Genomic DNA, 12,995 nt, shown 5'->3' on the forward strand with positions numbered 1-12,995 from the left:
TGTGCGTCGCCCCACGGACCTCCCGGTCGCGGCCGGCTGCGACAGAGCCTGGGCGCGAACCCAGACTCTGGTGGCGCAGCATAGCACTGCGATGCAGTGCTCTAGACCACTGCGCCACCCGGGAGGCCCTTACTTTCACACATCTAAATGGCCTGGCGAGGTGGGTGTGGAGCCAGACGCAGCAGTGGGGTCAAACTGTAAACCCCAGTTCCTACATTTGAACATAAACATTTATTTTATCAAGCAAAACTATGCTACATTTTATCTCAGTGACCCTCAGGATGACAAACCAGAGCAAGATTGCTGAATGTAAGTACATTATTTACCGTCAGAGGTGAATGTATCAAACCAGTTGCCGTGATAAAAGTTTTTTGTTGTTGTGCACTCTCAAAAAAAAGTAGCAAGGTATTTTTTCACTGTAATAGCTACTGTTAATTGGACACTGCAGTTAGATTAACAATAATTTAAGCTTTCTGCCCTTATACGGCATGTCTATGTCCCGGAAGTTGGCTGTTGTATACAACGTCGTTCTAGTCACATTAGCGCACGTTAGCAACAATCGTCCCGGTTTAGGGACACCCATCCCGTAGAGGAATAACTACTTAAAATTAAGCACATTAATCCGCTTTACGCCTAATTGGCATACACACACAGCGCGTGAGTTTCAAGTTTGGGGAAGATCATTTTAACCATAAAAAGGCACTTTTATTTAAAAAAAAATAACATGCATAATCAAATGGTGTTTTCCTGCTAATGGAACATTTGTGTATATAGCCTACTGGGTGCGCATTGCTGCGCTTATAATGTGAAAAAATAGCCTAACAGTTTATCAACATTATAAGCTAACCGTTCTGATCTGTTGCGTCATTCTCATTGCTTAAAACAGGTTTTTTGATGCTGGTGGTTGTATTAATTTGGGATATATCGCATCCCACAACTGTTCCGGACTATGTTTGGAATATTTATTTCTCGCACAGAATAGAATTGGTTAACTTTAGTACTACTAGATTGACATAGGCTAGTGCTTTTACTGTTCGTTAGGCCTACTTATCTTGTTGGCTGACAAAGTAAATGTGGAAAGTTCTTCCAATAGCTTCAATATGCGCCTCGGAATTGGATAAGTACACTCGCAGTTGCGTCCCAGATGTGTCGGTCTTCACTTGTAGCCAGTGAGAAAGACCTGATCACGTGACAGAGGGCCATGTGAGTGAGAGAGGTGCTTCTGCATGCAGTGGGGAGAAGGGAATTATAATTATTATATTCAGCCCAAGGGCACAATGGCCACTGTCCGCAAAAGGCATTGATTTTTTTTAGGGAAATTATGGCCACACAAAAGGGATGCAGCCAGGAAATTCTAGGCATTATCAAGTGCTTGTCAAACTGTGAATGAGAGACTGATGAAGTGTGTACAGTGTGCACAAAAAAACTAAGCAGAGCTCATGCCTTTCATGCAACTTTTTTCAAATCATCATTTGAGTCGCTTGGAGAAAATTGTTTGGAGAAAATATCCTTTCTATTTTATTCAGCTATGTTCAATTGTATTCTTCATACTATAAAATTAAGCCATGGAATTGTAAGCAAATCTTGTCTGCTAAATGAACTAGTGTAGCGCCTGAGCCATATGGCGAAAGCCAGATCAGGGCCTAACATAAGGACAACGCAGAGGATGCTGTTCTGTTCTTCTGAAATAAACATTTTCTTCACATCATGTTTCTTTAGACCTGTCTAAAATAAATAATGGATTTATTAGACTTTTTAAAATGTAGATGTCCCAAAGGTCTGCATCAGTGGCTTGTAGGCTGTGCGTGGAAGCCAGGAGATGCTAAATATGTTTATGTTAATTAAAGGTAAATTACCATGAGACCAGCAGATAATTGCTTGACAATCACCGGCTGACAAAATTTCATGATCGCCGTAGCCCTAGTGGTGATAAGCAGATATGTCTAGCTTCACCTCACGTGTCATTACAGAAATTAACAAGACATTTAAGATAAAATCATAATCAGAGAAGATACTGTACCATTTCAAAGATATTTCAGTACATGTAACTAAAGCAGCGTGTTCACTGTTGCCTTTCATCAAGGTCATTCAGAATGCAGCCTTCCTGGAAGAGTTGATAATAATAATACATTTATTTTACATTGAACAAAAATATAAAGGCAACATGCAAAAAAATGTAAATATTGTACTGAGTTGCAGTTCATATGAAGAAATCAGTCAATTGAAACAATTAATTAGCCCCTAATCTATGGATTTCACATGACTGGGAATACAGATATGCATCTGTTTGTCACAGATACCTTTAAAAATGGATCAGAAAACCAGTCAGTATCTGGTCAGACCACCATTTGCCTCATGCAGCGCAACACATCTCATTCGCAAAGAGTTGATCAGGCTGTTGACTGTGGCCGGTGGAATGTTGTCCCACTCTTCAATGGCTGTGCGAAGTTGCTGGATATTGGCGGGAACTGGAACACACTGTCGTACACGTCGATCCAGAACATCCCAAACATGCTCAATGGATGACATGTCTGGTGAGTATGCAGGCCATGGAAGAATTGGGCCATTTTCAGCTTCCAGGAATTGTGTACAGATCCTAACACGGAACCCAAACCGGCTACGCGCGTGCGATATTGTGCATACATTTATTTTGTCCCCCCACACCAAACGCGATCACGACACGCAGGTTAAAATAGCAAAACAAACTCGGAACCAATGACATTAATTTGGGGACAGGTCGAAAAGCATTAAACATGTATGGCAATTTAGCTAGTTAGCTTGCACTTGCTAGCTAAAATTTGTCCTATTTAGCTAGCTTGCTGTTGCTAGCTAATTTGTCCTGGGATATAAACATTGAGTTGTTATTTTACCTGAAATGCACAAGCTCCTCTACTCCGCCAATTAATCCACACATAAAACGGCCAACCGAATAATTTATAGTTATCTCCTCCTTCCAGGCTTTTTCATTACGACGACTACCGGCAAAACAGTTGGTCTTTCAATCGCCCACGTGGGTATAACCAATGAGGAGATGGCACGTGTGTACCTGCTTCTATAAACCAATGAGGAGACGGGAGAGGCAGGACTTGCAGCACGATCTGCGTCAGAAATAGGAATGACTTCTATTTTAGCCCTTGGTAATGCAGACGCTCGTTGGCGCGTGTGAGCAGTGTGGGTTCAATACTTGAATAAAATAGATTTCTAAATTTATTTTGCGACGCTCGCGCACGCAACATGCCCGGTCTGGTCAGCATGTTAGGTTAATGTCAGCAAACCGCTCACCTACATGACGCCATACACGTGGTCTGCGGTTGTGAGGCCGGTTGGATGCCAAATTCTCTAAAACAACGTAGCTTATGGTAGAGAAATGCACATTCAGTTCTCTGGCAACAGCTCTAGTGGACATTTCTGCAGTCAGCATGCCAATTGCACACTCCCTCATAACATCTGTGGCATTTTGGTGTGACAAAATTGCACATTTTAGAGTGGCCTTTTGTCTCCAGCACAAAGTGCACATGTGTAATGATCATGCTGTTTACTCAGCTTCTTGATATGCCACATCTGTCAGGTGGATGGATTATCTCATTCAACTCATTCATGGCTTGATGATTAGAAGTTAAATCAGGTCTGCTTGTCCAGGTTAACAAAAAAAATGTGTACTTTCCATTAAGAGTAACATCTTAAAATCGCTTAAAAAAAAAGAATATATATATAATTTAGCTAAACAAATGTATGGACCGGGCAGTTCTTGGGCGAAGGTCTTGCACAGCTTTAGAGTTATCAGTCATTATGAAGGTAAAAGCTCATCAGCCACTTCATGGATATCAGACAGTTTATTATAAATTATGGTCAGTGTAAGAGGAAGTTTAATTCATGATACATAGATAAGGGTTTATTCATTATATTCAGGAATAATGTTTCCATGGCAACACACCAGAGTACAACTTTTATTGCCTGTACATTCTGATAAAGATTGTGTTATTGGTATTGCTAACACATTTATTAAAACGAGGACAAACAGTAAATATTTGTGTTATGGACCATCTCTTTAAAAGAATCCCATCTGTAACAGGGCCTCACTAGATTCCATTCCATTTAATTAGTTTGTGCGTAAAAAACATTATGCAAAACAAATCTATTCATTGACCTTATATACCGGAAGAAACAGGCATGGTGATCGTCAACAGCAGTTTAATCTAAATTAACATTTTTTAAGTTAAGAGTTTTACATAGGTATGCAATGAGATAAACATGGTCATACACACGAAAACCATAGGGTCAAACTATGCCGATTTCCTAATGAAACTATATATTCTGCATTTGTCCATCACTAAGAAGACTTCTTCTCCATGCTGGAAAGAAGGAAAAAAATCCATCAGAATTACTGGAGACACACATTCTGTAGAACAGCATTAAGTCTAAATGACATATGAAATTATAACTAGTGACAATGTTTGATGATCTATGTGTAAACAGTATGAGAGATTGAAGTTAAGATGTTATCATGGATATGGATAAAACTAATTATGTTATGAAGTACTGTGCTTCCATGTTATACATTTTCAGTTGATTTGATGGCAACTTTCAACATATTCTTGTGTGGAAAAATCCTAAAATATATATATTTGGGCTTCAAGGCTGTGGCTTCATTGAAATATCAGTCTATTATACTCTAAGAAAGAACCCCAAATAATTTGTTACTAACAAGAGACACCACCTGAGCAGTGAATAAATCACATATGTTTTGAGGTTGTTGTTGCTTGGTAGCCAGAGTGGAATGCAGGTACAAACCAAAAAAAGTTTAGCATTGAAATAAGCAAATCAGTACAGTAAATTGTGAGCTTACTTGTATTTGATAAGTCGTGAACCTTGAATGAGCTGGGCGGTCTCATTGGTTAGATGGCAACCAAAGAGGAGCCAATTCCTTGGCTGAACTTTGTATGCAAACCTCATAAACAGGAGGGAGTAGCAGGTCAAAGCTGCGGGGGGAAAAGAACACACAAAAACACTCAATAAATAAGGAATTAACAGCCACTCGACACTTACATATCTTTAGGACAACCTTATCAGAAAACACAACATTTTCTTACCTCGTGTCAGACAGCAGGAAAGGATTATGAGGTTCAACGAAGAATGTTAAACTATTGGAATTCTACTTTATCAAAGCATGAAGGGCCATTCTGACTCAAAAAGCACAAGAAAGAGGATTGATAAATATTGTACCTAACATCTGATTTGGATCATCATTCTTCCTAACAACGAGTAAGACATGAGGAATCCAATAAAATGATCAAAAGCAACCCTAACCAATTAATTGGATTCCCTATGTCTTACTCAATGGTAGGAAGAAGTTTGGTCTAAATCAGATGTTGGGTTCTATATTTACTACATTTTATGTGAATCCCATAAATAAAATAAAAAGGGTCAATTTGGGGGCAAACCAATAAGCTTCATTTGTTCAGAGATCAAATTACATTTTAACAAAATAATGATGCAGGTATGCTAATCTTATCAGTTTCTAACTACAGAAATTATTTCAGAACAATCTGTGATAGTGGGTGTCATGGCTTGCTGAAATGACATATAATGACTCTGGAGTTATTCAACAAGAGTGACTATCAATCCCTGGCAGAAACGTGTCCCTAATGTTAGGCTATGGCTAAACATCAGCCATTGTTTAGCTATGTTTCAGTATTATGTCTCACCAAAGGTCATTCTGCCACTGATAATCTCGGGGCTTTTCTTCATGTCACTGATGGCTGCAATGGGCAGACCCCAGTTGGCCACAGGTCCCCAGAAGTGCTGGAATAGAAGTACACAACTACATTTTAAGGAACAAGGAATATAAAGAGCAACGAGGTTACTGTAAGGGTCAAATGTGTTCAAACTGCCATAGCAATTAAACAGTCTCGACAACTACCTAAGAGACGAGTATATCTGCAATGGTCAATGGAGCCAAAATATTCTGATTTTAGTAGACAAAAACTAAACTAGCCTGCACAATGAACAGAGAATACTTACTGTGCTTATTTTGAAAGTTCCCATGAGGACACCAAGATGACAGACATAACACAAAAGGAGTTTTGGTTAGAGGGATATGCATATACCTTATGAAAAACAACTAACACCTCACATCCTGCCTGGGATAACTAATAATACTCATAGGTCTCACATCACCGGTAACACATTAGCACACACAGCAGTAGGCTAGTTTGACAGCTAACAGTTAGTTAGCTTCGGCGATAGCAACAACATTCAAGCCAAACGTCCTTCAAGCCGGACACGTCGTTAGAAACATTTGTACAAACAAACGTTAACTGTAGTAACGTTACACTAGCTGCAGATGTGCACATGAATTTACAGCTAGCTAGCTCGCTTTGTTTGATCATTGATTGAGTTAACGTTAGATGTCTACTGTTAGCAAGCTTGCTTGCTAGTCGCTACAGTAAAATGTATCTCGTTAGCTAGCTATCTTCCAGATCTTCCAAATGTGTTTTACCTCATCAAATAGTCTCTGAACTCCTTGCTTTTAAGGTGGTCAACAGCTTTACGTGCCAAAGTACCTGCCATGACTTCGGATTGTGGTGGTTCGCAGAAGAAATTATAACTATGGGAATGTATAAACTGGGTAAATGCAGTTAAGCGTAGAGGACACCAGTGGTCACAGAGCTTCACCAAAACATTATTTTTACGACACAATCGCAATTATTCAGTTAGCACGCCTCTCATTGGTGTTGCTATGTAATCTCACGATATCCGACCTCATGGTGATGACCCGCCCCTACTTTCTGAGATTGTGCCACTGATCCAGAATCAGCAACTCGGCTCTATTGCTAGGCACTACACATAATGCTCAAGAATAGCTGCTGAACTGGTTACACAACAATTCTCCGAAGGAGGTGACCCTGTATTCATCACTTATTGGCTCAAACACATACCACCCTTAAAACACTTTCAACCGGGACACAATAATGCAATAAACTGACCAAAAGGTCACAATGTCATTGGATTTAGGTTCAAAGTTGGTTGAAAAAAGACAAAATCCCCTAACGTTTTCAAATCCAATCAGTTTCCCAAGTTGAATCAACGTTTTATCTATTTTTATTTTTTATTTAACCTTTATGTAACTAGGCAAGTCAGTTTTAAGGCCAGGCACCACAGGCTAATAGGGATTTCTTTCTTTCTTTACTCTCATCAGACTGAAACTTTACCAATTGAAAGTATACATGAATACAATATATTATTGTATTACAAGTTTTATTTATTTTAAAATTAAAATATGCAAATGAGGCAAACCGTCCTTAAATGTGCGCTAATTTGCATATTACCAGAATCTGTTTTTCAACACATTGCTTCAAGGCAGAATGTTTTTGTTTTATTGTGATAAGACACTGACTGGTCAACTTTTACAAATCAATTTATCTAAATATTGTCATTTCATGGAATTATAAAAAAAAAAAACACTATTCACATGTATTACGGATGCATATTTTGCATAAATTTACACATTCAATGACACTTAAAATCAAAACAACACAAGATATAAAAGAAAAGCCTCTGTAAAAGTCTGACTATAAGACCTAAGAACCTGTGTGTGGAATAAAGGGAATGTACGTCCTTTGAAGACTAAGTTAAGTGAATTGGCGCACAGGGAACATGTCATTTTGAGAAAATGGCCGATAAAGATAGGCTAATGCAATTAAAATGTACTTTCCATAAATATGACCATTTATGTCACATTAATTAAACTCATTCATATATCACTTCTAAACTGACAAATAAACATCAAATATACATTTTACAAATACATTAGCACGTTTAATACATTTGGTTCAAGCAATAGAGCATATGCTTTGAATACTGGTCTGTTGGACAAATATGCAGTTTTGGACAAATTCTCATACAAGGATTTTGTACGGCAGTTGAAATGTGCAGAACATGAATCAGCCAAGCCTGCCCCATATGTAAGGCCCTCTGAGTTGTTGCTGGTGACGATTTACTTTCTTGACTGTATCATGGGACCTGCGCTTGGCACACTCAATTGAAGCAGCATCAGCTCTCACAACTCCTCTCTGACTGCTCCAGTCTCACCAAAGTGCTGTCAATCCACAATTTGTTCATCACAATTGTTATAGCAGTGGCTCCATCATTGAACGTGGCTACTGCCATACTGGCTGCTCCGTCAGTGCGGCTTTTGCCCACGAAGACAGTTTTGGGGCATCGCGACCATATTACAGAGTTCTGACATTCATTTGCATTCTAGGTTCCTCCGTGCTACATTCTTTTGAGGACGTTATCATTTGACATCCTATGATATACAGCTACCATTTTCTGTGCAACCTCTCTATTAAAAAATGTATGGCCTCCAAGGTTTTTGTGACAGGGTGGAGGATCTTTACCATTTTCTATGGGTCGCTGGTACCAGCACCAATGCACACACCTATCCCGTAGTTGGAAGTGAATCCTCTCTTGTGCCAAGTGCCATCGAAGGATACATTAATGTCTATGATGACACTCTCATCCTTCTTCAGTAACTCTGCTATGTCTGGGTCTATATCTGTATCCTCATCCTCCTTCAGTAACTCTGCTATGTCTGGGTCTATATCTGCCTATGCTCTTCTAATTATCTTTGCAGCACTCTCCATTGACTGTAGCCCTCTCTGCATCTCTGAAACTAAAGTGGGGGGGAAAAGTACTTATTATGTCTGTCGACATTACAGACATAACTGCAGGACGAAATATTAGCATATCAGCATGTATTTACTTTACGTAAAGCTAATTTATCACTAATCACATTAGGCTACAGCCCTATGACACTGTAGGTCTATGTGACAGTCTCATTGTATAGTTATGTTTTCCTATCACTCTGTTTTATTAACTTTGAATACATTTGCTGGAGCAAGGAAATAAATATTATTTATACACAGCAAGTCACCTGGCAATAATGGGCTACTCTCCCTTTTTATTTAACTGTCATTCTACTATCATGTCTCTGATATGAGCTGAGACACAAGGAAGGAATCGCTAGGACTTTGCTTATTTTCTTTAGAGCTTCATAACCAAGTCCAAATTCGTGGGCTAGAAGAACCATCCTCACATTTATATCAAATGCCACATCTTCCCTGGAGCACTCCTGCAGCCGGGAGGAAGTGTAAACACTCCTCCTAAATGCATCACGATCACCTTCAGTCTGCACATTCTATCATGACAGAATTACACAATCACTGGTTGGTGAAGTCTATGGTGATTTTCAGTCCAGTGTTTAGACACTTAGGGCAAATCAAATCATGTACAAGTTGGTTTATTTGAGACGTGGAATAATCGCCACTGTTGGCTGTCTGCTGTCTGGTTGATCGCTGCTAGTTGGCGTCTTCATCTCAACTAATTTGCGTCTCAACGCGCTGCTGCGGGCTACCTCCTTTTCCTCATCTACCTGTACTGTCACTGCCTCGATCGGCGGATCAGGCACATTGTTTCTTTCATTCACTGCTTTTCTCGCATTGTCTAACTGAGATCGCCTATTTTTATTCACATACTGTAGTTATATTCTTCGAGATTTACTAATTTTGTCTCTCTTTACGTTGATTCTTCGCGGGGGATATTTTCAAACAAGGAAGAGCTGCGCGGCACGTGAGGCATTTTAACCAATCAGGTTGCCGGAAAGGGCCTTTAAATGCCAGTAACCAATGTCAGTAAATTACTAATCTTTCAGCACGAAGCACTACGTCTACAAAGGATATACCCACCCATGGACTAGCTAACGGTATGCTCCGGAAAACAAGCTTTTGAATGATATATGATTCAACATGGAGAGATTTAAAAATAGCGGTTGAAGTTCTACATGAAACATGCTATCAAGAACGACATTAATGCTAGGTGTAGTTGACGGAGTTGGGATAAAATGATACAAATAAAGTATTTATTTACATTATTGCCGATTTATTTGGACATTTTATGCAAAATATCCCCAAATCAGAAAATTGTCAGGTGGACGCAAAATCAAAATGTTTGCCTGTGGTGCCTGGCCTTAAAAAACAAATGCTTATTTACAATGACATCATCACATTCTATGTTTTGGTTGAAACGACGTGGAAACAATGTTGATTCAACCTATTTTTACCCAGTGAAAGAATGCTGTTTTGCCCTGTTTAGAGCTTTTAAACCTGAGCCACAGGCTGGGACATTAAATTGTCAGGGCAGGTCCTGAGAGATTTGGTCTTGTGAAGAGTACAATTACAATGACTCTACCACAGACTCGACCTCAGTTTAGAAAGTAATCTGTCCTCCACTGTCCCTCTCACTGTCCCAAAAATGAGTCATTCAATCAGTGGTAGCCAGGAGAAGTAGCAACGTGCAAATGTTCTACCGATTTCCCCCCATTGTTCTTTTTTGTTACTGTGAAAGAGGTTCAACCCGGTTTCTAGCGAAGGTAAACCAAAATTGCATTCAATTAGGCCTAGTTTGAAAAATAATCTGCATACTATTATTATATTAAATAATATAATATACATTTAGCAGACACTTTTATCCAAAGCAACTTACAGTAGTGTATGCATATTTGTTTTTGTATGGGTAGCCCCAGGGGAAGTCACCCTTGCATTGCGAATACCCTGCCACACAGGACCAGAAATTGTCCACAAACTGATAAGGGTCACTGTGTGTATGCCCGAGACTATCGTCACAAAATATCAACACAACAGAGTTTCTTTCCCACTTGATTTATTTGTAAAGTTTTGGCATGCACTGCCAATACAAGGAAAATAGTTAAGTAACCTATACAGTATGTACAGTCCTACTAGCACACAAGTTTCACAATGTTACTTTTTAGCTACTTACTTTACAGTGGTTTTGAGACAATAGTGTGTCCTCACTTGAGGGCTTAGTGACTGAACAACACAGAACAGGAGACTCTTTGAATAAATATCTTCTCAGAAGTACCTTCAGTATGCAGATCTATATACAAGCCACAGCAGCACAAGGTGAGTCATTGATCAAGGTTATCTATTGTGTGATTCTATGATTCTAATATTGTATTTTAGTAGTTATTCAATTAATCTTTGTGAAAGCAGAAATTGTTAAGGCTTACTGTTCATTAGGCTGTAATGCTTTTTACATGTTGTACTGTCAAATTTATGAAAATATTCTAGAAATTATGAAAATATTCTAAAGGTAAGTGTGTGGTATTTATCCTATGGAACCTGTTTTGTCATATTATCCCGTATTCTTAATATTATGGAGCAACTAAAGCTCCATTGTGTGCTTAAGTTGAATGATAAACCATTCCTGAATCCTGTGTACTTTCAACCTGTAATTCTATAATATGTCATTGTGTTGGTACACTGAAAACACTGTTGGGATTGCTGGTGATGGTTTCACACAGCTTCTTTACTACTTGATTTGCACCTAAATCATAAACATAAAGGCATCCAAGGTGGCATTCTACTGTACAGTTGAAGTCGGAAGTTTACATACACCTTAGGCAAATACATTTAAACTCAGTTTTTCACAATTCCTGATATTTAATCCGAGTAAAAATTCCCTGTTTTAGGTCAGTTAGGATCACCACTTTATTTTAAGAATGTGAAATGTCAGAATAATTGTAGAGAGAATGATTTATTTCAGATTTTACTTCTTTCATCACATTCCCAGTGGGTCAGAAGTTTACATCCACTCAATCCGTATTTGGTAGCATTGCCTTTAAATTGTTTAACTTGGGTCAAACGTTTCGGGTGCCTTCCACAAGCTTCCCACAATAAGTTGGGTGAATTTTGGCCCATTCCTCCTGACAGAGCTGGTGTCTCCTGACAGAGCTGGTGTAACTGAGTCAGGTTTGTAGGCCTCCTTGCTCGCACACGCTTTTTCAGTTCTGCCCACAAATTTTCTACAGGATTGAGGTCAGGGCTTTGTGATTGACACTCCAACACCTTGACCTTCTTGTCCTTAAGCCATTTTGCCACAACTTTGGAAGTATGCTTGGGGTCATTGTCCATTTGGAAGACCCATTTGCGAGAAAGCTTCAACTTCCTGACTGATGTCTTGAGATGTTGCTACAATATATCCACATAATTTTCCTGCCTCATGATGCCATCTATTTTGTGAAGTGCACCAGTCCCTCCTGCAGCGAAGCACCCCCACAACATGATGCTGCCACCCCCATGCTTCATGGTTGGGATGGTGTTCTTCGGCTTGCAAGCACCCCCCTTTTTCCTCCAAACATAACGATGGTCATTATGGCCAAACAGTTCTATTTTTGTTTCATCAGACCAGAGGACATTTCTCCAAAAAGTACAATCTTTGTCCCCATGTGCAGTTGCAAACCGTAGTCTGGCATTTTTATGGCGGTTTTGGAGCAGTGGTTTCTTCCTTGCTTAGCGGCCTTTCAGGTTAGGTCGATATAGGACTCGTTTTACTGTGGATATAGATACTATTGTACCTGTTTCCTCCAGCATCTTCACAAGGTCCTTTGCTGTTGTTCTGGGATTGATTTGCACTTTTCGCACCAAAGTACGTTCATCTCTAGGAGACAGAACGCGTCTCCTTCCTGAGCGGTATGATGGCTGCGTGATGCCATAGTGTTTATACTTGAGTACCATTGTTTGTACAGATGAACGTGGTACCTTCAAGCGTTTGGAAATTGCTCCCAAGGATGAACCAGACTTGTGGAGGTCTACAATTTTTTTCTGAGGTCTTGGCTGATTTCTTTTGATTTTCTCATGATGTCAAGCAAAGAGGCACTGAGTTTGAAGGTAGGCCTTGAATACATCCACAGGCACACCTCCAATTGACTCAAATTATGTCAATTAGCCTATTAGAAGTTTCTAAAGCCATGACAGCATTATCTGGAATTTTCCAAGCTGTTTAAAGGCACAGTCAACTTAGTGTATGTAAACTTCTGACTTCAACTGTATGTGTTTTATGCTGTGTTCAACATATGAACACTAAATCAATCCACTCATATTGGTTCCATAATGTTTTAAGATGAATCTTTGTTGATA

At 39.3% G+C, this 12,995-nt stretch overlaps 1 protein-coding gene across 1 annotated transcript; it reads right to left on the reverse strand.

The window, feature by feature from the left end:
• Positions 1-3,814: 3,814 nt before the first annotated feature.
• Positions 3,815-6,706, reverse strand: LOC139580430 (mitochondrial pyruvate carrier 1-like). Its single transcript, XM_071409093.1, has 5 exons — positions 6,500-6,706; positions 6,022-6,025; positions 5,706-5,802; positions 4,847-4,979; positions 3,815-4,352 (listed from the first exon to the last, which is right to left on the reverse strand). The coding sequence occupies exons 1-5, from the start codon at positions 6,568-6,570 to the stop codon at positions 4,331-4,333; spliced, it is 327 nt and encodes a 108-aa protein (XP_071265194.1). The 5' UTR covers positions 6,571-6,706; the 3' UTR covers positions 3,815-4,330.
• Between the last annotated feature and the right edge of the window lie 6,289 nt (positions 6,707-12,995).

The sequence above is a fragment of the Salvelinus alpinus genome, chromosome 7 (genome assembly GCF_045679555.1).
Source record: "Salvelinus alpinus chromosome 7, SLU_Salpinus.1, whole genome shotgun sequence".
In the NCBI taxonomy this organism is placed as follows: domain Eukaryota; kingdom Metazoa; phylum Chordata; class Actinopteri; order Salmoniformes; family Salmonidae; genus Salvelinus; species Salvelinus alpinus.